At 44.9% G+C, this 24,495-nt stretch overlaps 1 protein-coding gene across 3 annotated transcripts in view; it reads left to right on the top strand.

The window, feature by feature from the left end:
- Window positions 1–2,264: 2,264 nt before the first annotated feature.
- Window positions 2,265–24,495, top strand: part of TMOD1 (tropomodulin 1) — a 51,314-nt gene continuing 29,083 nt past the window's right edge. Inside the window, exons 1-3 of one of the 3 annotated variants that reach the window (XM_063129069.1) lie at window positions 2,265–2,347; window positions 13,926–14,094; window positions 19,032–19,188. In XM_063129069.1, coding sequence (XP_062985139.1) covers window positions 13,975–14,094; window positions 19,032–19,188 — 277 coding nt within the window. In that variant the 5' untranslated portion in view covers window positions 2,265–2,347; window positions 13,926–13,974. Of the gene's footprint in view, window positions 2,348–13,918; window positions 14,095–19,031; window positions 19,189–24,495 lie in introns of all 3 variants that reach the window. The other 2 variants (XM_063129071.1, XM_063129072.1) reach the window with 2 other exon arrangements.

The raw sequence follows: 24,495 nt of genomic DNA, 5'->3' as shown, positions 1-24,495 counted from the left end.
AAGGGCAGGAGAGCAGGGAAGGGAGGGAAGTTTGCCACCCTTTGGGGGTTCCTTTTCCTAATTCAGGAGATGTATAGAATTGTGTATCTGTGATCCAAATCCAGAGAATATATTGATTAATAATATCTTGCTTACACAACCGCCAAGGGAGCTTCGGCTATTGGGCAGTATAAAAATGTGAATGAATAAATAAATAAATAAATAAGGAACTTATTGAAATACCTTGAAAATTAGTTAAATGAGGAACTTCTAGGCATTCCCAACAAGCTTTGGACCACTTCAGATCGTACATTTCCAGCAATTTTGGGGCTGGCTTGGCTGACATCCAAGCTCAAAGTCTGTTTATGTCTAGCACGAGCTGGGGGAGTTGTTTCTGGTATCCTGTGTGCTTTCATAAGTGTTCCGGGGCCACACCTCTTGGGTCTCATAGTGCTACACTGGTGCTGCTCAATGACCTGGTTTGCATGTATCAACAACCTGGGGTATGGGTTGAGTATGTGTTGTTGAATCCTGGGTTGTTGTTATGTGTGAACCTGGAACTATGGGTTAATCATGGTTTGTTAACCATGATCAACACATGTTGGTTGTTGGCTTGTGAATTTTTGGGGTTTTTAAACTATGGGTTGTCATTACATGCAAATCCAGAACCAAGGGCTGTTTTGCCAAACTACAGAGGTGGCAGGCAAGTGAGGTAAAACACCCAGCTGCTCTACGTGCCAGTACTACAGTGCCACATTTAGGATATATGGAGGGAACAGGTGAAGGAAGATGGAATCAAACACCTCAGGAATTGAAAGTGGAGAAATCTGCATTTTGCCTGCTCATACAGCTGACAAATCATGGGTAAATTCTGGGTAAGGGAACAGTCCATACTCTGGGTTGTTTTTACAGGCAAACCAGGTAATATGTTGCTTCAAGCTGTCCTAGTTACAGCAGAGAACAAGGAAGTTATCATGTGTACGCATTGATCATTGGCTTTTCTCCTAATATTATTCTTGACCCAAAGAGAGAGAAAACCCAATGCTCCTTCTGCCAAAATCAGAGGCTGTTTCTCCTCCTTGCCTTTTCTGTTTTACATAATCCCTGACAATTTAAGAAAGTGAGTCATAAAGCATGGTTTGTGGGTGGGTTGCCATGCTGCAAGAGGGGATAGTATACAAAGACAGACTGGCAAACTAGGATTGCTAGGTTTATCAGCCCTACTCTTGGGCATTTAAAGCAACTAGGGTTGCCAAGTGACCAGGAGAAAACAGCCTGGTTTGCTCCTATTTCTTTTGCAGCAGCTTCATTTGCAGGAACCAGCAGGCCAACTTTTTTGCAGCAGCTGATCTGGTTGCAGTTAAAAGGCTTAGGAGCAGGAGCCACTTAAAAAAATGGAAAAGTTGGTAACCCTAGCAACAGTCCAAGGCACAGGAATTAAGCAGGTGAAGCGAAGTGGTGGGAAAAGATTTATCTGCTGAATTGCCGTGTGTCAGGCTCAGTAGTGTAGTTGTATTCCCACTTGATGTGAAACTTCCGGCAATACATCAAGAACAGGCCAGCTTTTACACTCCCACTTAAACAGACACAGCACAACATGAATAATTTGATCATTAGTAAATATAAATGAACAAAATTAAAACATTTCTAGATGAAAAGATAAATAAAGACTCATACATACAAATTAGCATATGCGAACACACAAAATATAGAAGCGAACAAAGAAAAGGAACAGTTGTGTAGGAAGCGGCCATGTTGCATACCTGCTAGAGTATTCTTGGAGGCACCAACTTTTCCATGTTGGCACCATTCAAGAATAATAATATCAAGCCACTCAAGGAAAGCTGAAGGTGTTATTTTGGTGTTCCCTCTGACTGCCATCTTGACCACTACTGAATTTCTAGTTCAGTCTCCCCCAACCTGGTGCCCTCTAGATCATTCACAGCCAGCCTGGCCAGGGTGCACAACCACACTCTTTACCTTTCACTAAACACCAGGCAATTGAGGGAAAACACTTTAAAGCTGGCACTGACATCCCCGAGTGTGGGTTTTTCTTCCTTTCTGGGTGGTGCCATCTTGGAAAAGTTGGTCACTGTTGAGAACAGAAAGTTGGACTTGCCATGAAGTGGTGTTCTGGTAAGTGAGGTGCTGTGCTTCTGTTTCTCAGTGTGGGTGGAGGAGGTCTCTTGATATACTGAGGTAAAGCCACCTCAAGTTGTGCCAAACTAAGGTAACTGGTTGACAAGTTTTGCGAGGATTTTCATATAATGCCTCATCTTTGTCAGAACACTGTGGCCTGAAGAGTCAGTCTGAGGAGAAGATTGAGAGTTTTCCTGCCGTTTCCTGAGCTGTGCCTCAGGGATATCAGGTACTTGTTCCATCCCTTCCACCAGGTCTGGTCCACTCCCTTGCTGACTGAGAAGGGGCCTAGCTGTGATGCCTCCTTGGCATCACCCTAAATGTTTGTCCCCTTCATCTTGACATGGACAGGTTAGGTATAGCATACTTTAGGCTCGGATAAAATTTGTGCCAAAATACATGACATGAAATTTACTGCTTGAGGTGAGAGCTTCACTTTACCTCATAGTAAATCTGGCTCTGCTGTGTAATTGAAGAGTTAGACAAATGAAACTTTGTTGGCTTCTTTCTCTGTTCTAGTCTGACTGAACGCAGCAGCTCAGAATAGTTGCCACAGGCTGGGACTGTATCCTGGCTTGTAAAAAAGTGACACAAATAAATGAATAGAATGGAGAGTGAGACCTTGGACCTAAATTTGTGTTCCTCCCTAATTCCTGGGTAGCACCACATGATCAGTACTAAACCTGAATATGATGGAGTAGTATGATTATGTACAAACAAAATATCCTTGCCCTTATGTAGGCTGTTTGTTGAGGGAGTACTTACTTATACTCGTGGGGGTGTTGGAGGATTCTGAGCACCAAAATAACATTTCTATCCTCCAGTGTCAGTGAAGGCCAGGGTAGAGAGATTGCATACTCACCCCAAAATATCCCAAGAATCATCCTTTACTTTTCTCCGTAGGAGTGAATGGCAGCCATTTGCTTATATGGGAGAAGATAAAGAGATGATCTCAAATATACCAGTGAGTTGGGGGCTGAACCTGTTTTCCGCCCCTGGTCACTCCAGCCATTGAGAATCAAGCCTGCTCTATTCACAGCCCAGACTTTTCATCTGACTAGCTCTATCCTGAGTTTTGTTTCTTGGGCCCTTTCTACACCTTTGATTTTTCCCTGGATCGTCTGTGTGCGTCCAAATGATGCACAGGGGATCCCAGGAGCAGGTAAGTCCAGGATCATCAAGACCTAAACAACTTGGGACCAGGATACCTGAGAGAACGCCTTCTCCATTACCAACCTGCCCGGTCACTGAGATCATCCGAGGGCCTGCTTCTGGTGGTTCCACATAGATCCATCCTCCTATTGGAATCCACCAGGGGAAGAGCCTTCAGCGTGGTGGCGCCCCTCCTGTGGAATTTCCTGCCTCTGGAGGTCAGGCAGGTGCCAACCATGTACTCCTTTCGGCGCCTCTTGAAAACGTCTTTATTCCAAGAAGCCTTTCCTTAATATGCAGCCTTGAATCTGCTTTTGCTTCTTTTAAATTTTGTTTTAACTGTTTTATTCTGTTTTTATTTTCATTTTATCTTGTACACCGCTCCGAAATTTTTCAATGGGGAGCGGTATATAAATATTCTAAATAAATAATAAATAAATAAATCATCCCCCATCCCCATCACAAGATGTAGTGATGGCCACCAATTTGGATGGCTTTAAAAGGGGGTTGGATAAATTCCTGGAGGCAAAGGCTATCAATGGCTACTAGCCCTGATGGTTGTGTGTTATCTCAAGTATTCGAGGCAGTAAGCCTGTGTGCACCAGTTGCTGGGGAACATGGGCGGGAGGGTGCTGTTGCACCATGTCCTGCTTGTTCATCCCTGGCCGGTGGCTGGTTGTCCACTGTGTGAACAGAGTGCTGGACTAGATGGACCCTTGGTCTGATCCAGCATCAGGGCTCTTCTTATGTCACTCCCTCTACACCCTTAGGTATAGAAAGGGCCTTGGTTATGCTAAAGAGTGATAGAATGTTGGAAAACACACACACGTATGCAAGGTTCCTCTTGCTTTAACAGAGAGTGGAGAGAGTTACTTTTTTACAGTTAGATGATATCATAGGTAGAGGCAAAATTAACAGTGGTATGTTATGTAGTGCTTTTCAAACCTGCAAAACCTCTTTGATCAGAGGTAACAATAGGGCAAAAGAAAGGAGTGTAATACACCACAGGCAGCAATAGCTCTGATACAACAACTCGAGCTCTTGAAATTCTTATCTGTCTCAAGACTTTCTTTGGCTTGGCTTGTTATGTTCCAGCCAAAAAAAGGGGGGGAAACAAACATTTGCAGCAACTGCAGCTAAGATGATTTATGTGATACTTGCATCGTTTAAAAATAATTGCTCTGACTTATTACTTGTTTTTGCTTAACTCATGTGCAAGTCCTGCACTTTATAAATCATACTATTACACAGTCTTGTGAAATGTGCTTCAGAGGTCTCAAGGTCTAATGGGAGGGCTTTTTCATTTTTGGTACATTATGTCAGTTTGAAATCCAGGATATTTTTTTCTTTTCTTCTGCCTTAAGCCCGCTGTCCTCAATCAGCAGAGTATTATATTTTTATATATAAAGAATTTTGATCAACTAATATTACAACTCAAACAAATCTTTGTTTTTTGTTTTTCTGTTCCCCAGACAGCATTGGCCTGCTGATTTTTTTTTTTTTTTGCATTCAGGAGGTAAGTGTTTCTTTATAACTGTATGCTTCTAGTGAGGAATTGATATACCCATTGGGTGGGTTTGCTCGTCACTTTAAGCCATGGTAGTTTATAAGCTATTCACAGTAGCCTGTTTTGAAAATAAGCTACTGTGATCCCTCACACAATCGGACAATTAAGCTATGCAGAGTGGATTATTCTCCTCGCTCCTACTCCTGCTGTATTCCTCTCTCTCAGCCAGGATGGTATCCTAGCTTCTTTTCCGCTGAGTGCCATATCTCACCGACCCTTGCATTGAAGCTACATCACATTCCTCTCTCTCTCTGATTGGTCAGCTGTGCAATAGGGGGTGTCTTCTTGTGTTCTCTGTCTGTTCCTTATTGATGCTGATCTCACCCCGGCTTTGAGCAAAGTGAGCTGAAACAAACCATTTGCTCCCTTTCCCTTCCCGCCTCTGCTTCTTATTCCTGTCCTGCAGCCCTGCTGAATCTATCCCAAAAGTCTTTAACTAATCCAAAATCTTCTTTTTTAAGAGTGGCAGGCATGTCCTTTTATTATTTACCCAGTCAGATATCCCATGAAGCCAGGAATGCCATAACTTACTTTTTAGTTGATGAACTGGGCGTGTTTAGCCTGGAGAAGAGAAGATTGCAGGGAGACATGATAGCACTCTTCAAATACTTGAAAGGTTGTCACACAGAGGAGGGCCAGGATCTCTTCTCGATCTTCCCAGAGTGCAGGACACGGAATAACGGGCTCAAGTTACAGGAAGCCAGATTCCGGCTGGACATCAGGAAAAACTTCCTGACTGTTAGAGCAGTACGACAATGGAATCAGTTACCTAGGGAGGTCGTGGGCTCTCCCACACTAGAGGCCTTCAAGAGGCAGCTGGACAGCCATCTGTCAGGGATGCGTTAAGGTGGATTCCTGCATTGAGCAGGGGGTTGGACTCGATGGCGTTACAGGCACCTTCCAACTCTATGATTCTATGATGAATGATGGTTCCTTGCTCCCTTGCGCTGCAGTAGTCTAGATACACACGGATGCCCACCATAAAGGAGCAGAGACCCCTTGCCTGTGTAAAGGAAGTACTGCGGAAATGCATGTTCCCTTGTCAGCTCTGCTGTGATGGTTGGAATGGAGTAGTCTAGGGGCAGAGTAGTGTTTATGTGGTTAAAAGTAGGAGGGGAAGGTAGTTGAAAAAATCAGTTGAAACCTGAAACTGTTATGGGTATGCTGCTTTATTGTGGTCTCACTCTGTATTAAATAAACCGCCTGTCTGACTCAAAAGAAGTGATCAAGTGTGCTACATTTGGGTAGCAGAGGATGGGTAGTGCTGTTATATACTACTATAAAGTGAGCAACCGTTGTTAGAACCCATATCATACCAATCACTTAGGGAGCCTCTTCAGCTGCCTGCTGTGCTTGGATTGTTCAGGCGATAATCAGTGAGAGGAAGATGGACACTAACAGGAGGGGAAATCTCTGCATGGAACTACAGGGGCAGTTCTGTCAACTGCAAAGCATGGCCCTTCTGAGTCTGTGGGCCTTGCTAGACCTACCTGTTAATACGGTGGGGAGCAGGGGCAAGCCCGCGCTGCAGCTAGCATGGGCCGGCGCTCCAGTCTACATGTGACGGGGTAAGGGAAAGCCCAGTCGCGTCGGCCATTTTTAAAAAAACTTAAAGGGGCCATGTGTGCAGGAGCGCACCAACAACAAGGTAGGTCTTTTTTTAAAAAAATGTTCCTCGCTCCCCTCTGCCCCCGATTTCTCCTCCCCCAATGTCTGATGCCCCCTCGCCCGCCTGCCATGTCTGATCCTCCGCCTGCTTGCTCGCTCCCCTGCTCGCCATGTCTGATCCCAGCCCGCTTGCTCGCCTGCCCCCCGCTCACCATGTCCGATCCCCCGCCCGCCCCCCCCACTCACTTGCTCACCTGCCTGTCCCCCGCTCGCCATGTCCGATCCCCCACCCGCTTGCTCGCCCGCCTGCCCGCTCACCTGCCATGTCCGATGCCCCCTCCGCCGCCCCCTGCTGTGATCTCCGATCCCCCCCAGCTGCAATCTCCCCACTCTGGCTCCGCTCTTCCCCCTCCCCATCTCTCCCGCCGGGTCCGCTCTTCCCCCCCCCCTGGAATAGTACAGAGTACTATGTCATGTTGTTAAATAATTCTCAGGGAGACGGGCTATGCACTTAAAACCAAAGTACATTTAGGCCAGATTTACACCAAACAGGATATAGCACTATGGAAGCAGTATGAAAGCAGTATATAAGAGGCAGGAGCCACACTACGGCTTTATAGCGTTATTGAAGTGCACTGACAACTGTTGGGGCCCATTGACACAGACCATATACCGCTTTCATATCGCTTTCATAGTGCAATATCCTGCTTGGAGTACATCTGGCCCTAGTTACGCAGAGGGAAAGTGCCCCTTCGACTGGGTTGCCAACAGCCCACATATTTAAGCAATTCCTAAGGACAGAGCCAAGCTCCTTGAATCTGTAGACAAAACTAGAAGTACGTTCTCAAAAGCTCTTTATGGAGAAATAGGAAAAGAAATATACACATGGAAAATAAATGGAAAAGGTTTACTTACTCTCTGTACGTTACGCTGAGTGAAGTTGCTTGAAAACATGAAGAGCCCTAATGCAACACTGTTGAGGGAAGTTGCAGTCCAAAGAATTACCAGTCACTTCAGTCTCATCCTGACAAACCAACTCAGTCACAACATAGTGATACTGCCAGGGGTCAGTTGTCATTTCAGACCAAAAAGCCATAATCTTGGCGTCTTCTTTTTTTAATGGCAAGTGTGTGTGGGATCAAACCTGATTTTCTGCACAACCTTAGCCCGTTTCTACACCAGCCCCAAAATGTGGGCTGGTCACGGCCCAGTCCCTGTGCGGCCAAATGACGCACAAGGCCTCCCGGGAGCAGGGAGGACGAGCGTGGGTTTTCCCAGGGATAAATAATCCCTGGGAAAATCCGATTCTTCCCATGGTCTCGGGTTCATCCCACGACCGCGGGAGGTGTGGCCACCCGTCCCAGCTTCTTCACTCCTCCCTGCAAGTAGCGGGGAGCAGTAGAGGGACGGAGTTGGGCCGGGAGGAATCAGGGGTTGGGGGGAGAGGGTCTGGGGCTTCCCCCCCCCACACACTTACCTTTCGCTGGAGTGTGAGTGCGCTCCAGCTCCTGTCACTTTAAAAAAATGGCGGCCTCCGCTTGCACGACGTCCCTCCTCCCATCCTGGATGCCACGCTGGCCATGTGGACACGGGGGATGATCCCAGAAGGAGGTACATCTGGGATTGCCCCCCCCTCCTACTGGTGTAGAAATGGCCTTAATTGTCAATTGGAGCTCTTTGCAGACGAGAAAAGCCCTGTTGTGACTCCAGAAGCCCCTCAACAATGAATCCGCTTCAGCCAGTGCAGCTAGCCCACTCCACGACTTCGGATGAATGCGGACGTTGAGCTGGCCAAGGAATCAGAGGGAGTTAAAGCAGCCAACCAGAAGAGGCTTTGCTAGACTTACTCTTGCCCCTTCAATCTCCTAGCAGGGTGTTAAAGAAGAGACGGTCGGCTTCAAGGCACAGCAGTGTAGCCACCCAAAGCAGCCACTGGGCTGCCAGAGCAGAGGCAGAAGCCCCAGCAAGCATAGCAGAGAGGGACACTGTGCCTGGTAGCAGACAGGATTCAACAGGATCAGCCAGCCAGATGGAGCCAAGCTGTCAGAAACTCAAAGGGACCACAATATGATGCCAGCCCAGGCAGCCCTTGCACCTTGGAGAGTGGAGGCCATTAATGAAAGCAACTGGATGGACTCAAATGTTTCTTTTTCTCCCCCGCCCCCTTTTCCCTTTCCTTTTGGTCTTGGATTTCCCTATATCAAATGAGGAGAGGCTGCTAAGGGATCCTGAAAAAGTTCCTGTCTAGACCTATAGCAAAGTGCTGTCTCCCAGAAAACCCCACAAGGCCCCCTCAAGAGTTGACTGTCTCCTCTGTGAACAGACCCTGAGGCAACTGACACATGCCCTGCAGCACAAGAAGTGCAAGGGGTTATGGGATTATGACCTCACAGAGCCAAGCAGCTTCTGGCCAATCCTGACAGGTGTCCGTAGGAATATTCCATTTCAGATCAAAACATGGAGATTTTGATCACTTAAGGCAGCAAAACCCATTTCCTCAGCTCAGAACCAAGGGTATAAATGTTTTCAATAAATAAGGATGTCAATAAGAAAACCGAGCTTCTCTTCTGTGGACAGAAGCCTTCAGTGGTGGATGAGTAATAGAGTAGTGATAGCCATGAGTTTGGAAGGAAGTAGACAAACTTATGGAGGATGGCACATCGAGAGCCTGAAGTCCCCATGCGCAGAGTCAGGCCACAGCTAGACCTAAGGTTTATCCCGGGATCATCCAGGGTTCACCCCTGCCTGAGCACTGGATCCCCTGTGTGTCACCTAGATGAACAGGTTTGACCCCTGGACAATCCAGGGATAAACCTCAGGTCTAGCTATGGCCTCAGTATAACTCTTTGAGTATCAGATGCTGGGGACAAATTATGAGGGAGAGCTGTTTCCTTTTATGCCTTGCTTGTAAGTTTCCTGGAGGCCTCCGCCTGGCTGCTGTTAGAAACAGAATGCTAGATTAGTTGGACTTTTGATTGGATCCAAATGAGCTGTTCATAAGTTTCCATGCCTATTCAAGAACCATCGCTGGAACTACCTTTTTTTGTGTGCTTTGAAGAGAGGAAAATGAACATAGTAACTTTTGCATAATTGTGCTATTACCGCTTTGCATGATAAAAGTTAAGACATGACAGAATGCTTAATGTGCATGTAGAGGAACTCTCTAGGTAGATGTGGCAGGTTTTGGTAGAACTCTAAAAACTTACTTGCTGAGAGATTTTGTGCACATTCAGGAAGGGTTAGTCAGTTTGCTGGTTAAAATGGGCACTTTGAATTGTGCCCTGGGGGCTCTCTTCATGGGGATTTCCTGCGGCTTGGGGGCATTGTGACGTCATTTGCAGCATGTGATGTCATGGCCAGTACACTCCCAACCAGCTGCTTCCATCTCAAAAAGCCACAGTGTCACAGAGTTCTTTTACTCCGTTCTTTTTAATTAAAGCGGCTCCCAGGTGCTTCCTTTGCAGGGTGCCCCCATTCCTCCGCATCAAATCCTCAGTGTGCCCCTGTGACAGGGTCAAGAGGTGGGGCTGCCCTTTCTCCCCCATCACTCCTTTTCCTAGCCCATTCCCATTGAGAGCCAAGACTATGCGCTTCCTTATTACTGTGTTACTATACTTCTCTGATGTTTGTGTTATTTAGCTTCTCTGATGTTTGTGTTATTTAGCTTCTCTGATGTTTGTGTTATTTAGCTTCTCTGATGTTCACATTACTTTGCTTCTCTGATGTTTGGAGTAAAATCAGGTAGAAAGCTATAACTCCATGACAGTTTGCTGGAATGAGGCAAAAGTGCCGTGGTGGGGTATTCTTTTAGGGAGTCTGCATATCCTGCCCAGGATCATTTGGGATCTTCATGGGCAACCCCCCCCCCAATCCCTCCATTTCCCTCTCTCTATTCAGCAGTTACCTCTGTTCCTTTCTATTTTTTCTTTTTTGCTTTGTACATTTATACATTTCTGAATGTGTGCATTTTCAGAGTTGCAAACAAGGAGCTTTTATTCTTTTCTTTGCAATTACACAACTGCACATTTGCACTGAATTGAAGTAGCAATCTACTGAGGGAAGGAGGTGAGAGGAGGCTGTCATTGTCAGCAGAAGAAGTGCCAGAGGGCTCATCTACACCAAGCAGGATACTGCACTATGAAAGTAGCATATAAAAGGCAGGAGCCACACTACTGCTTTATAGCAGTACTGAAGTGCACTGACAACTGTTGGGGCCCATTGACATATATACCATATACCACTTTCATAGTGTTATATCCTGCTTGGTGTAGATGTGTCATGGGCCCCAACAGTTGCCAGTGCACTTCAGTACCACTATAAAGCAGTAGTGTAGATCTTGCAGTGCACTTCAATACCGCTATAAAGCAGTCGTGTGGCTCCTGCCTTTTATATACTGCTTTCATACCGCTTTCATAGTGGAATATCCTGCTTGGTGTAGATGAGCCCAGAAAAGGAGAAAGGGATTGGAGCTCAAATTCCCTGACTGGGGCTTATTTACGCTGGTGGGGTGCTGTCATTGGGAGCATGTCTCTACCCTTCCTTTAAGAATCTCTGCTTCTAATGTATTAGATACTTTCTGTTCAGAATAATATACCAGCAGGGGGGAGCCTGGACAGGGGCAGGAAGCAAGCCTCTCATTCATCAGACCGCACTTGCTAGGTTGATAATGTGTAGTTCTACTCTGCCTCCCATCTTGACATGGAAGTTTGTCTGTTTTAAGCATGAAACCCTTGGGTTTTGGTGTGGTGTGGGGCTTATGCATTGCCGTGTGACATAGACTGATCTAAGTCAATTTCCTAATACTGCAGATAAAGCCATGATTCATTTTCCTTCCATGGTTGTAAAGATGGCCCCCTGGAGACTTTGAGAGGAGGGCAGAGTAATGTGCTCCTATCACTCTATTCCTAGAGGAATTTAGCTAAATGGTTCTGCCATCTGAAGACTTCAGTGGTCAAATTATAGGGAATGGACTGGGCCCAATCCAACCATCCCCCACAAGACAGGATATTCCACACCAAAAGCATCCCTGATGTTTCTGTCTATTTTTTTTCTGAAAATGTCATTGGGAGAAGATTTCACAACCTCCGAAGGCAGCTTATTCCATTACTGGAATGCCATTGTGGTTTAGACATTTCCCCTAAAATTGAACCTAAGCCAGATTTACACCAAGCAGGATATAACAACCCGGGCCCGAACAGTTGTCTAAACGGTTATAAACCATTATAAAGCAGTAGTGTAGATCCTGCCCTAATTTCTTGTAATTTAACAGGGGCTGTCTTAGCTGTACTGCCTATGATTTCATTGAGCAAACAACTGTAAAAACCTTGTTGAATAAGCCCCGAGGAAGGACGTTTTTTGTCCGAAACTTGTAGGCACCTTCATTAAACCTTCAAATAATATTTTGCAAAGATTATCATTGGTTCCGCCCCTGTCTTCAGCTTGTTTTTTCACTCCCTCATGGGGTTTCCCTTCTCTTCCTGCACATTAGCTGTATTGTCACCTGAAGAGGCAAAGGTCTGTTGCCCTGCCACCTCTCTTCCCATTCCCAACACCACCATGTACACACACACACAAGCACACACTCACGCATTTCTAACTGAGGTGTTAATCTGCAATGACTCATCCCCTCAGGCAAGTCAGCAATTGATCTTGCAGGCATCAGGCAATACAGAAGTATGCATGGATCAGCTAGCACTTCATCTGTGACACTTGGCATCTGGGCAATCCATAATTACCCATATCAGTGTCGTTCTTCTCTTCTTTCCCCCTCGCTCTCCCCAAATGGAGGAAAGTAAAAGAGAGAGGATTCTAAAAACAGGAAAGAATTGTATATTTCAGCCGAATAGGGAGCTACGCCACAAATCATCATATAGAGTTATGTTTCCTTCTTTTGTGGTTGCATACAGACCACCCTTTATAAAGCTGGTAAGAAGTCTTTCAGACACAGCAAAATTGTGTTTCCTTACCATTGCTCTGCTTTCTGCTTCTCTTCCGCATTTGAAATGTGTTGAATTGCACGGGAAGAGAGCAGCGACCACATGGCCTGTAATTTAAAACCTTCGGCCTGTATACTTCAATTGGACAGCGCCCTTTATAGCGCAACTTTGACTGCACATGGCAGGAAATCCCGACATATTTCAGAAAGATTGGGTTTTCCTAGGTTTATTATTAGACGACTTAACTGAGAAAAGGAACAGGAGATGTGCAGGAGGTTCACAACGTTGTCAAAACGATCTGTGAACTTCTGTGAGTGGCTAGTCACGAGCGTGCTATAAAGCGCTTGTTTTAAGAAGCCCTTAGTCTAGGAGGATGTTTCATCAATGGGAACAAATGTCAGGTGTTAGTGTCTTGACGGCTCAGCTTGTTGAGAGAAAGATCTACCAGAGCTTGGAGGAAGGTGACACCCCTCCAGTTGAGGGGAGGGAGGCAGGGAGAGCGAAAAGCACTTTGCAATTTGAATTGATGCAGAGGGAAGAGCATCAGCTAGAATTGGGGATGCCACCTCACCAGCACTGTGCAAGATTAACATCCCAGGATCTGCTGCTGGAGTGTCTGTTCGCTTCAACATTGCTCTATCTGTAGATTTGTAAATAAACAGATATCATAAAGCAAATGTAATTCTCTAGTGCCATTTCATTCAAAGGAAATGAAACTCTGGAATGTTTCTCCTAAAATGTCTTACTTCCTAGAAGTGGGAAGCGCATAATGATATTTTTAATTAATTCACTGTGGCCTCAGCTAGACCTACCGGGCCTAGTGAGACAGAGGGGTGAGGATCTCACAATATTTTTATCGTGAGATCTCCCCCTCTCTGTCTACACGCGGCGCGTGACGACCTCGGAGGGAGAGGACGTCACGCCCGCCATTTTTTGTTGTTGTTGTTGTTAAAGGAGAAGAGCGCACAAATGCTCGTGTGCAAAAGGTCAGTTTTTTTATTTTAAATATTTTTCCCACCCCCCACCCCCGATGGGCGCAGAGCTCCTGAAGAGCTCTGTGCCCCGTACATGGGTCCCAGCTCCTCATGAGGAGCCGGGACAAACCGTGACACCCATGCATACGTTTGGCTGTCTTGGGATCAGCCCGAGACCATGGAAAGAGCAGGCTCAAAGGATAGGGTAAGATCCCGGGGAAAGGATCATCCCTCTCTGTTCCCGGGATCCCCTGTGCATCATGTGGACGCACAGGGATGATCCCGGGGATCGCCCCGGGATATCACCCCATCTAGCTATGGCCTGTGTTAATTCACACAGTGTTTCCCACCCCACCCCTAGTCCTTATGTTTGCCATTCGTGTCATAGAAACTTGCACTGTCTGTGCTGAATCATTAAGACAAACGAGGCTTATATATCCATTAGTGGAGTAAATTGCACTTATTTATTGATTTGTACCTCATTTGTCCAGTAGAGTTGAACTCTGGCAACTGAGCCAACCATGAAGGAAGTTTCAAGTTTGCTCTTTTTATTTCTGTTTAAACATACAGGTCATATATTTCGGTGAGGAAGAGATTTTAAAAGCGAGAATTATCCAAAATGTCGTACAGACAAGGACTAGAGAAATACCGAGATCTGGATGAAGATCAGATCCTTGGAGCACTTACGGAAGAAGAAATCAAGATGCTGGAAGATGAATTGGTAGACTTAGATCCAGACGTAAGTGTTTTTAAAGGACAACTTTTAAAAAGTGGGCTAGATCTTTTCAGTGGCTCTTAGCCATGATAGCTAAATTGAACCTCCATGCTCATAAGCAGTATGCCTTTGAATACCAGGCGCTGGGAGCAAATAACAAGCTTCTTTACATGAAGCAAAAATCCTGCATCCTTACCGGGGCTTCGTCTTCTGGAGTCGTAATCATCAGCACAATTGGTTTTTTGAGTACTTTCCTGTATGGGCAAGCTCTATATGTTTCATTTATATAACCGGTAGATGGCGCTGCAATATTGCATGACATTGCGTGATTCCGGAAATACATCACCTCTTCGATGGTGGTTCATATATATTACTGCATTTTCTGCAAGTTACAAAATGGCAGGATGAAGCTGAAAAACGATGGGAGAGGCGCTGGAGGTTGACAGTGTCGTGAAAAGACCTGGAAACTTCCTTGAGTTGACCCACCATAAGTGCATGATAAAAGCCTTGTGTAAAGGAACCCAATATCAGAAAGCCATTACCCTTTGTGTAGTGCTTTTGATCTTCTAAAGCAGCTTTCTCCAAACTGATGCCCTCCAGATGTTTTGGACGACAACTCTATTACTGACCATTGGACATACTGGCTGGGGCTGATGGGAGTTGGTCCAATACATCTGTAGGGCATCAGGTTGAGGAAGTTTTTTTTTTAAAAAAAAAAAAAAGTATATGATTGAGGGGGTCAGGATTCAACACCATAGCAAATTCTGAACCTGGGACCTGAGAGGTGAAGGTAAGGATTCAGCCTGCGCACCACCACCAAACCCTGGCCAAAGGAAGCCTGCTAGCTCAGCAAGGAAACTTCTTAAGAGCAATAGGCCAGAGCAGGTCATGTGGTTCTTCTTGAACTATATAAAAACATTCAAGTCAGCCATGCTTGCTGGTCTGAGCAATAGGGGATACTCCTGCTGTTGCTATTTGCTACTGTAGCTCACCTTTGCCTCTGCCTTCTATTAACTGTAGTTTCCTGATTTGTCCAAACTTGGAAACCATGGTTAACAAACCAGGATATCAAAACATGGTTTGAAGTCGATTGAATATCCTGGCTTGTTCATAGTTCAATCATATGAATCATAATTCCTTGGTCTTGAAGAAGTGCTGGTATTAACATTTAAAGCCCTAAACGGCTTGGGGCCAGGCTATCTGAAGGAACGCCTCCTCCCATATGTACCTGCCCGGACCCTAAGGTCATCCTCAGGGGTCCTTCTCCGCGAGCCCCTGCCAAAGGAAGTGAGGCAGGTGGCTACCAGGAGGAGGGCCTTCTCTGCTGTGGCACCCCGGCTGTGGAATGAGCTCCCTAAGGAGGTTCGCTTGGCACCTACATTATATGCTTTTAGACGCCAGGTGAAGACCTTTTTATTCTCCCAGTATTTTAACAGTCTATAAATATTTTTTTTTGGTGTTTTAAATTCGTAATTTTGCATTGCTGCTGTTTTTATCTGGTTGAGCTTTTATATTGCATTTTATATTATGGTTTTATACTGTTGTTTTATACTTTGAATGTTTTTAATTGTTGTGCACCGCCCAGAGAGCTCCGGCTATTGGGCGGTATAGAAATGTAATAAATAAATAAATAAATGGGAAACTATTGTTAATTAGAATCAGAACGAGATTGGGCGTGTTCAAGGTAGTATGGCCGTAGGCTATTGTTAATTAAAGGCTTCCTGCTTTGTTTCCCAGCTCACATAAAAGGAAGAGCAAAGGGACTGTGTGCACAGGCAAAGAAAACCCATTCATATCTCTGCATATTAAGCAAAGATATGATTGTTTGAACTTTTCTAATAGAGTTTACCTTAATGATACTGGCAACATTCATAGTAATGACAAAGCAGTTTCGCAGGAGTACTTGCTGTTCCAGAACACCACATGGTTCTCTCCTTATGTCTTAAACAGAATCATTGCATCATCCCAACCTGCCTGCACTTTTGAAATTGCTGTACATTTCATGAATATCATGCTAGATTTTCCTGTACAATTATTCCATGAAGGTTGTTGGCAGGCTTTGGACTTTTCCAGCGTTATGCCTTTAGCATTTGTGCACCTGCTAATATGTTACTTGTTACTTGGCAAGACCTTGTTATTATTCCTCATGGCCTTTCCAAGAATCTTTAAACCTCAGCTGTGAAGTCTTGGAGGAATATCCACTGTAATTGTATGAATCATTTCCAAGACTTGATCCCTGAAATGTTGGATTGCATTGCAATACCATCACACACAGACACAATCTGCATTTGAAACATGACAATGCCAGCTTTGGTTACATCCTCCTTCTCCAACCTGGTGCCTGCCAGATGAGTTGGACTACAACTCCCATGCTATCTGGGAGATGCTGGGAGTTGTAGTCCAACACATTTGGTACGCACCAGGTTGGAGAAGGCTCGCTTAGATATCATTTTTATATCTGCATTATTTGGATGTAGATGTTTTGTGTTGGTGTGTGGCTGCCAGCGAAATCTCCCGCCCTGCTCCCTACATTCTCCTTCCCCTACAGTTAATTTTTATATATATATGTATGTATATTGTTTTTATTTCTGTGCAAATACAATAGTACAGCAGCTTGAAACTGCGCAATTACGGTACAATAACCCACTATGCTTTCCCCTAAGATCATATTAAACAATATAAGTGAAGAGAAAGTATTCCAATTAGCTTTTGGAGAAGTTTGTGGTCACCGGTTGGCCGCTGTGTGACCAGAGTGCTGGACTAGATGGACCCTTGGTCTGATCCAGTATGGCACGTCTTATGTTCTTAATGTTGGCATAGGAATGGGAAGCTGACATTGTTCTGGTCAGGAAACCTAGAAATGCCAACTCAGGAGTAAGAACCATAGAGCTGAATGGGACTGAGTCCTGGGCATGGGTGGCGGCGGCCTCGCTCACCTTTCCGTGGGGTGTTTGGGTGCCTTCTGCCCCTCCCCCTTCATGGTTGAGCAGTTCAGCAGTGAACCACCCCACCTTCCTCTTTTGTAAGCAAGACCACCCTTCTGCACACACGCCCCCAACAAAAAATGGGATGGTCCAATATAGTACAAGGACAGCAATACATGGGACAGAGGAGTGGCTTTATTGCACAGCGGGGGGTGGGGGGGAAACGAACTTTCCCCAATCTAAATTAAGACAGAAAACGGAGGGGAAGAGGCAAGATGAGTGTAAGACAGGGACAAAGTCATGTGAATACTGTGCTGCAAAAACAACCAGGCATGGCGAGAGTGCGATAAATCGCTGGTGTGATGGAGCTCATAGTGGCAGAAAACAAAAACCCATATCAGCCCAACGAGTACTGTGAGTGTCTGTCGGGGGGTGAAAATAATGTGAAATCAGGAAGAGCAGGGGGGGAAGGGAGGGATGGAATGGAGTATTCTGGAAGAGGGAATGGCTGGAACCCTGAAAGGTGCACCCCCACACTGCAACATTTTGTTGCAGCTCCCACTTATCCCTAATAAATACTTGCCTATGAAAAGATTGTGGTTGTTCTCGGCGTGAATACTATGGACTCATTCATGGGGGCTGTGCCAGATCACATGGGTTGACAGCAAAATGGGTACAGTCAGCATGTGGTAGTTCACTGGGATCACGAGTTTTTCTACAAGAGGCTGTTAATTGGCTGTTAATCCGCTGTATGTACTTCCGGTTTCATCACAGAATTGAGATCCAAACTCTATGTAAAGGAATGTTACCTGCTTTTTCTGTTATACAACTTCTAGGTGGCACTGTAGTATAACCCCAATATACAAGAGGAAATCACACTTTGTTTCGCTATAACAATTTGAAAAAACTCATGGAAAATGCTAGTTAAACACAGAAGAAAAACTCATAGAATCATAGAATAGTAGAATTGGAAGGGGCCTATAAGGCCATTGAGTGCAGGAATCCTCCTCAAAGCATCCCTGACAGATGGTTGTCCAGCTGCCTCTTGAATGCCTCTAGTGTGGGAGAGCCCACAACCTCCCTAGGTAACTGGTTCCATTGTCATACTGCTCTAACAGTCAGGAACTTTTTCCTGATGTCCAGCCAGAATCTGGCTTCCCGTAACTTGAGCCCATTATTCTGTGTCCTGCACACTGGGAGGATCGAGAAGAGATCCTGGCCCTCCTCTGTGTGACAACCTTTTAAGTATTTGAAGAGTGCTATCATGTCTCCCCTCAATCGTCTCTTCTCCAGGCTAAACATGCCCAGTTCTTTGGGTCTCTCTTCATAGGGCTTGGTTTCCAGACCCCTGATCATCCTGGTTGCCTTCCTCTGAACACGCTCCAGCTTGTCTGCATCCTTCTTGAAGTGTGGTGCCCAGAACTGGACACAATACACAAAATGAGGCCTAACCAGGGCCAAATAGAGGGGAACCAGTACCTCGCACAATTTGGAAGCTATACTTCTCTTAATGCAGCCCAAAATAGCATTTGCTTTTTTTGCAGCCACATCACACTGTTGGCTCACATTCAGCTTGTGATCTACAACAATTCCAAGATCCTTCTCGTTTGTAGGATTGCTGAGCCAAGTATCCCCCATCTTGTAACTGTGCATTTGGTTTCTTTTTCCTAGATGTAGAACTTGGCATTTATCCCTATTAAATTTCATCCTGTTGTTTTCAGCCCAGCACTGCAGCCTATCAAGATCACTTTGAAGTTTGTTTCTGTCTTCCAGGGTATTAGCTATCCCACCCAATTTCGTGTCATTTGCATTTGATCAGCATTCCCTTCACCTCCTTGTCCAATTCATTAATAAAACTGTTGAAGAGCACTGGGCCCAGGACTGAGCCCTGCGGTACTGAAGGGTTACGTTGTCTAAAGAACCCGCAAACCACCCTGAGTAGGAAATGACAAGACCACGATAAATGCCACGTGTAAGTTGATGATAAGCGATAGTCACCCTTCTCCAAAGTGTTTTCCTTGTGTCTCCAAAATCCAGAATGCACTGTTGCCGGCAGGAATGAGGCAGAAAGATCAGACAAAAAAAACACCTACTGGCCCCTTTAAAAGGGACGACCTTCTGGCACACTTGGAGAAGCAGGCAAATGATATTAAAGACCGAGAAGATCTGGTTCCTTTCACAGGGGAAAAAAGAGGTAGGAAATGGATGTGGGGGTTTCTCGTCTTTGGGGATGTGTGTTAAACTAACTGAATGAGTCTCTCCACAGGCACCTAGGTTTAGCGCCCCACCCACCCCGCAATGGTATTTCCCCCTGCTCTCATATGCATCCCTTAAATGTCTTGTCTGTAGGTGAATGGCTGCCATTCATTCCTATGGAGGAAAATAAAACAATGGGGAGGCCTGTGTTCAGAAGACACCTTAAACCACGGCTTTAACCACGGTGAATAAGGCTTTCTGGCTTAACCACTGTGGTTAAAGCCATGGTTTAAGGTGTCTTCTGAATGGGGCCACACACACACACACACACACTTTCCTGAACTGAACATTGGAAATTTTCTTTGTGCTCTCAATTATTAATCTCCAACAGTGCAACAAATCCCTGCCAAATATTCTGATTTTTCCCTCCAACTAATCTTGCATAAGATAGGTTATACTCTTTGTTTCTCAGACAAGTCCATCAAACCTTGGATCCAGTGTTCTGTCTCCAGATCTAAACTTGGCTTCCAGCATAGCAAGACTGAAAGTTCAGGCACATAGAAACTAAAGTAATTCTTTATTCTTACAAACATTAATAGGCCAGTCCTGCACTTGTCTACTTAAAAATAAGACCTACTTCCAAGTAAGTGTGTAACAGACCATAGCATATGAGTATAATCTTAAGTATGTGTTTTTGTCAGCCTTTCTCTTTAAAATAAATCCAAGTCCAGGGAGTGAGATTATATTGCTGGTACTTGACATTTCTGAAACCAAGCTATTCTCACAGCAGGTGACACTAAGCCTTGGTAAACATCCTCCCCCCTCTCCCTTTAAAAGATGTGTTTTTAAAAAAGTCAAGGGGAAGGCCTGCTTTTAGTTTTCTGTTTCATCTCAAGAGACAGCCCAGAGAGCAGTTGCTTCTTTGTGAGGCCTAAATTTAGCGCTGCTCAACCTTCGAGCCGCTTTTGGGACGGCGTGGTCTTTGTCCTTCTTTTCATTCCGCGTTGCAGGGGCAGCAAGGACAAAAATAGTCCCAGTGTCACATTCCACGCCCTGAGCAATGAGTGTGCTGTCTCTCTTGCATCCATCTCCTGGCTGGCTTTCTAAATAGGTGACTGTTCTTCATTATAGCACTGCTTGTATTTCTCTTTCTTTCAATTCTGGACGAGATCCCTCAAAATCAAACTTTCATTAAACTTTCAAGTGTCGTATCCCACCCGTCCACAATTAGAGGGAAAATAGCTAATTGGCTATTCAAAATATGCCCTCGGCCCCTTCATATTCTGTGTATTCCCTTTACAGTATAGGGTTGATTATTCTGCAGTATTTCAACCCACTGACCCATCCACTTTGCGTGTTGATTGGTGTAGTGGAGCCAGAGCTCACAGGGACATAGTACCAGCACTTTTGTATTATCAGGGAGAATTCAAAGAGAATTCCTCGTTCCTTCTGAGCTGAGCTGAACTCCTTAGTGCAGTTGGAGGGGGTTGAGCAAATGAGTTTCCCCAATACTAGGGTGACCATATGAAAAAGAGGACAGGGTTCCTGTATCTTTAACAGTTGCATAGAAAAGGGAATTTCAGCAGGTGACATTTGTATGTATTAAGCACCTGCTGAAATTCCCTCTTCATCACAACGATTAAAGCTGCAGGAGCCCTGCCCACTTGACCAGATACAAAAGAGGGCAGGACTCCTGCTGTGACGAAGAGGGAATTTCACCAGGTGCTGCAGGCGTACAAATGACACCTGCTGAGATCCCCTTTTCTACACAACTGTTAAAGATACAGGAGCCCTGTCCTCCTTTCTATATGGTCACCCTACCCAACACAGCTGCCTAAATCCTTGGCCCCTCCTTATGGGGCGTGGTTATGTGTTATTGTCATGACGAATGCCTGCACTTCAAAATTTGCTACGCCACTGTGTGTGTCTAACGCAAAGATTTCAGTAAAAATAATAATAATTGGTCGTACAGAATTTCATTTCTCCCTAACTGTACATGCTCACTGTGGTAAATACTGTGCAATTCAATCACTATTTTATGTTGGTGCAGCAGTTAAAAGAGGTCTTAACCATTCAGTGATTTGTATCCTTTCGGTGCTTCCAGAAGAGGCTTTTCTTGAATTATTGCCCTGCAATACATGGAATTTTACAGAGGGCCTGGACAGTGTTGTGTTCCAGCCTTAACCCTCCTGTGTTTCCCCAAACCCTACTTCCGTCTTTTTTCTTACCGCAGAGAATCCATTAAGGAGAAAAAGACGGAATAGTTGCACATTGCCTTCTAATTGGTAGCGCTAGGAGCCCTCCATCTGGAAGCACCCTCCATACTGCCAGGAAGTTTGAGTTGAAATAAAAAGGGCCTGAGTAAGTATCGGGTGTCTGTGAGACTCCGCAGGAATTAACACAGAGTGTCATTACAGGTTGCAGGTATCAATGCATAGTTGTCACCCTGCACTGTAAACAGAAATAGTTACTCCGTTTTCTTTTCTTTTTTTAACATTAAATTAGAGCCATTGTCAAATATACCTCATAATACAAAACCTCACAATACCTGACGGAACGCCTCTCCCGACATAAACCTACCTGCTCTAAGGTCCTCCTCCGAGTGCCTACTCCAAGGGAAGCTCGGAGGATGGCAACAAGGGAGAGGGCCTTTTCAGTGGTGGCCCCTCAATTGTGAAATGTTCTCCCCGACGAGGCTCGCCTGGCGCCAACATTGTTATCTTTTCGGCACCAGGTTAAGACCTTTCTCTTCTCCCAGGCATTTAACAGCATATGCTGTTTTTAACGGACCCCAGAATAGCTGTTTTTACAAGGATACTGTTGTTTTTATGCTTTTTATGTTTTTAAACTTTGCATATTTGTTTTTCACGTTTACTGTTTTTAACTTTTGTAAACCGCCCAGAGAGCTTCGGCTATGGGGCGGTATATAAATGCAATAAATAATAATAAAATAAATTTAAAAAATTTTTTTTTTAAAAAAACATGATTACTTAATTGGGCGTCTGTTTATACCCAGTTCCAATAAATTGCTTTTTACAAGTATAAGAGAGTTTTAAAGGTACTAACTTTATTAAATAGTTTTAATAACATTGGAATTTAACACAATTAAAATAAAAGCCAAGTTTTTTTTTTAAAAAAAATCTGGCATTCCAGCACTCATTCATTGGCCAGAAGACTAAATGCTGGGAACTAGTTTGTTTCTTATTGAGCTCTTGAAGTAGGTTCCTGCTTGCATGTTTTTTCCTTATATCTCTGCAAATAAAAGAGCTCCAGCCCAGTTTTCCCCAACCTGGTACCTTCCAGATGTGTTGGACTACAACTCCCATAATTCCCAGCCAGCATGAAGGGCACCAGGTTGGTGGAGGCTGGGCAGGAGAATTACTGTTTTTTAAAAAAAAGAACGAAAGCAGAAAATTTAGGGAAGAAGCCTTGAATGCTGATGAGAGGGCCAGCCTCCCCCAGGCACATCCCCTCACTAACTCCCCCTGCTGAAAATTTAGAATCATAGAGTGAGAAGGGATCTTGGAGATCATCTAGTCTAACCCCTTGCTCAATTTCGGAAGGAGCATGGAATATCACTGAAATGATTTGTCCCCCACAGGTGCATTACAACTCTGGTCCTTTCTACAGTAAGGGATGAGATCCACCTTATTTTTGCTTTCCTGAAAATAGGAGAGTACTAAAAACCATTGGCTGTTAATAGAAGCAAAACTTAAATGGTACTAAGCTGGGATTCTAAACTTTGTGTAAAGACCAGGCACAATATAAAATGAAATCTTGCGGTGTGTCCCTCACCTGTGGGGTGAGCCTGGCTCCCTCTCAACTTTGCAACTAAAACGAGAAATGTGCATACTCACAAAGCCAGTGCTGACACAGCTATCCGTCCTGCTGCAGGAAGATTGAACACCTTATTTTCCAAAAGGACTACAGAAATTTCATGAGTTTTATATGTTCATTTGTCCTTTTAATACTGTTTTTAAATGGTTTTTTAAAAAACTGCTCCATGGACTGGGGGGCAGAGCCATCATCTGGGGTTGGGGAGGGACAATCAATTAGTATCGTGCGCAACCAGCTACTTCTTTATCCTTTTTCTGAGCTTGACTCTACAAAGGAAAGGTACGTTTGGACTGGACATAGGGAGGCTACTTCCGGAGCAGCCCAACTACTCTAAAAAAGTTAAATCAGACATTACCTGTTCTAGGTTGTGTCGTGTGCTTCTCAAGTGTCTCCAAGGAGTCAAAACTAAGGAAAGTTTTTAGGCCAATCCACAAAGCTTTATTGCAAACAATTAACATTTCTGTAACACAAACTAGACACCTTTATGGGAAAATTCCCCCTAGGCAATGCTATGCAAACTAAGCAAAACAATTGACCGTCCAAAGGAAAGAAAAGGCTTTTCAAATGTCCCAAGCTTTAAGGTGGAGGAGGGAGCGTAGACGCCTTCTCACGCAATCTCTCCAACTGTCTCTTTGCTGCTAATCTTGCTGAACGTTTTAACTTCTGGGGATTCCTAGCGTCAAGTAATGTTTTGGAATGTTCACCCCTGGAAGTTGACTCCTTGTCTCCTGAGCATAGGATCTGGCCTTGAGGAGACAGACTCTGGGAAGGGCGCATTTGCAGCTGGAGGCTCTCCTGTGTGAACTTCCTCCCCCACTGGCTCGACGTCTTCTGAATCAGAATCTGTTTCTGATTGATTACCCGCGTCACCTGCTCCCCACACTGGAGCAGTAGGGGCATACATGACAGGTTGCATTCCTGTTGCAGCTTCCATCAATGACTGTAGTGCTAAGGAGGAAGAGGTGCCAATTGATCCACAAATTTAGCACTACTAAAGAATACAAGCTTTTAAGAACTTCCATCCCCTCTTCCTGTTCAGCAGCAAAAAGCTAGTGCTCAAGAATCATAGACCTGGTTTGGACCCAGTTTATCAAACCCCAGGCTGTTGTGAGAGAAGCAGGAGCGAGCAAGTGTGCTGACTCTTACCTCTGGATCGCTCCCTCTGCAATTGGGCAGAGCTAAACAACCCAAGGACACCCCATTCCTGGGTTGTTTAGCATGATGTCCGAATACAGGATCCTGGTTTGTTGTGGGAGAGACAGTCCAGGATTGTAATCCAAGATCAAACCATGGAGGCTACAACTCTGGGCATCATGCTAAACAAGCCAGGGATGGAGCACCTCTGGGTTTAGCTCAACAGGAGCGATGGGGTGGCCCAGAACCTAGATGATCGCTTGCTTTCCTCTGCTAGTTCATGATTAGCCTGCATAACCATAACATCCAAATTTAGGGCCTTGCTAGACCTGGC

The sequence above is a fragment of the Elgaria multicarinata genome, chromosome 6, assembly GCF_023053635.1.
Source record: "Elgaria multicarinata webbii isolate HBS135686 ecotype San Diego chromosome 6, rElgMul1.1.pri, whole genome shotgun sequence".
NCBI lineage: Eukaryota > Metazoa > Chordata > Lepidosauria > Squamata > Anguidae > Elgaria > Elgaria multicarinata.
This window is presented reverse-complemented; position numbering and strand designations above follow the sequence as displayed.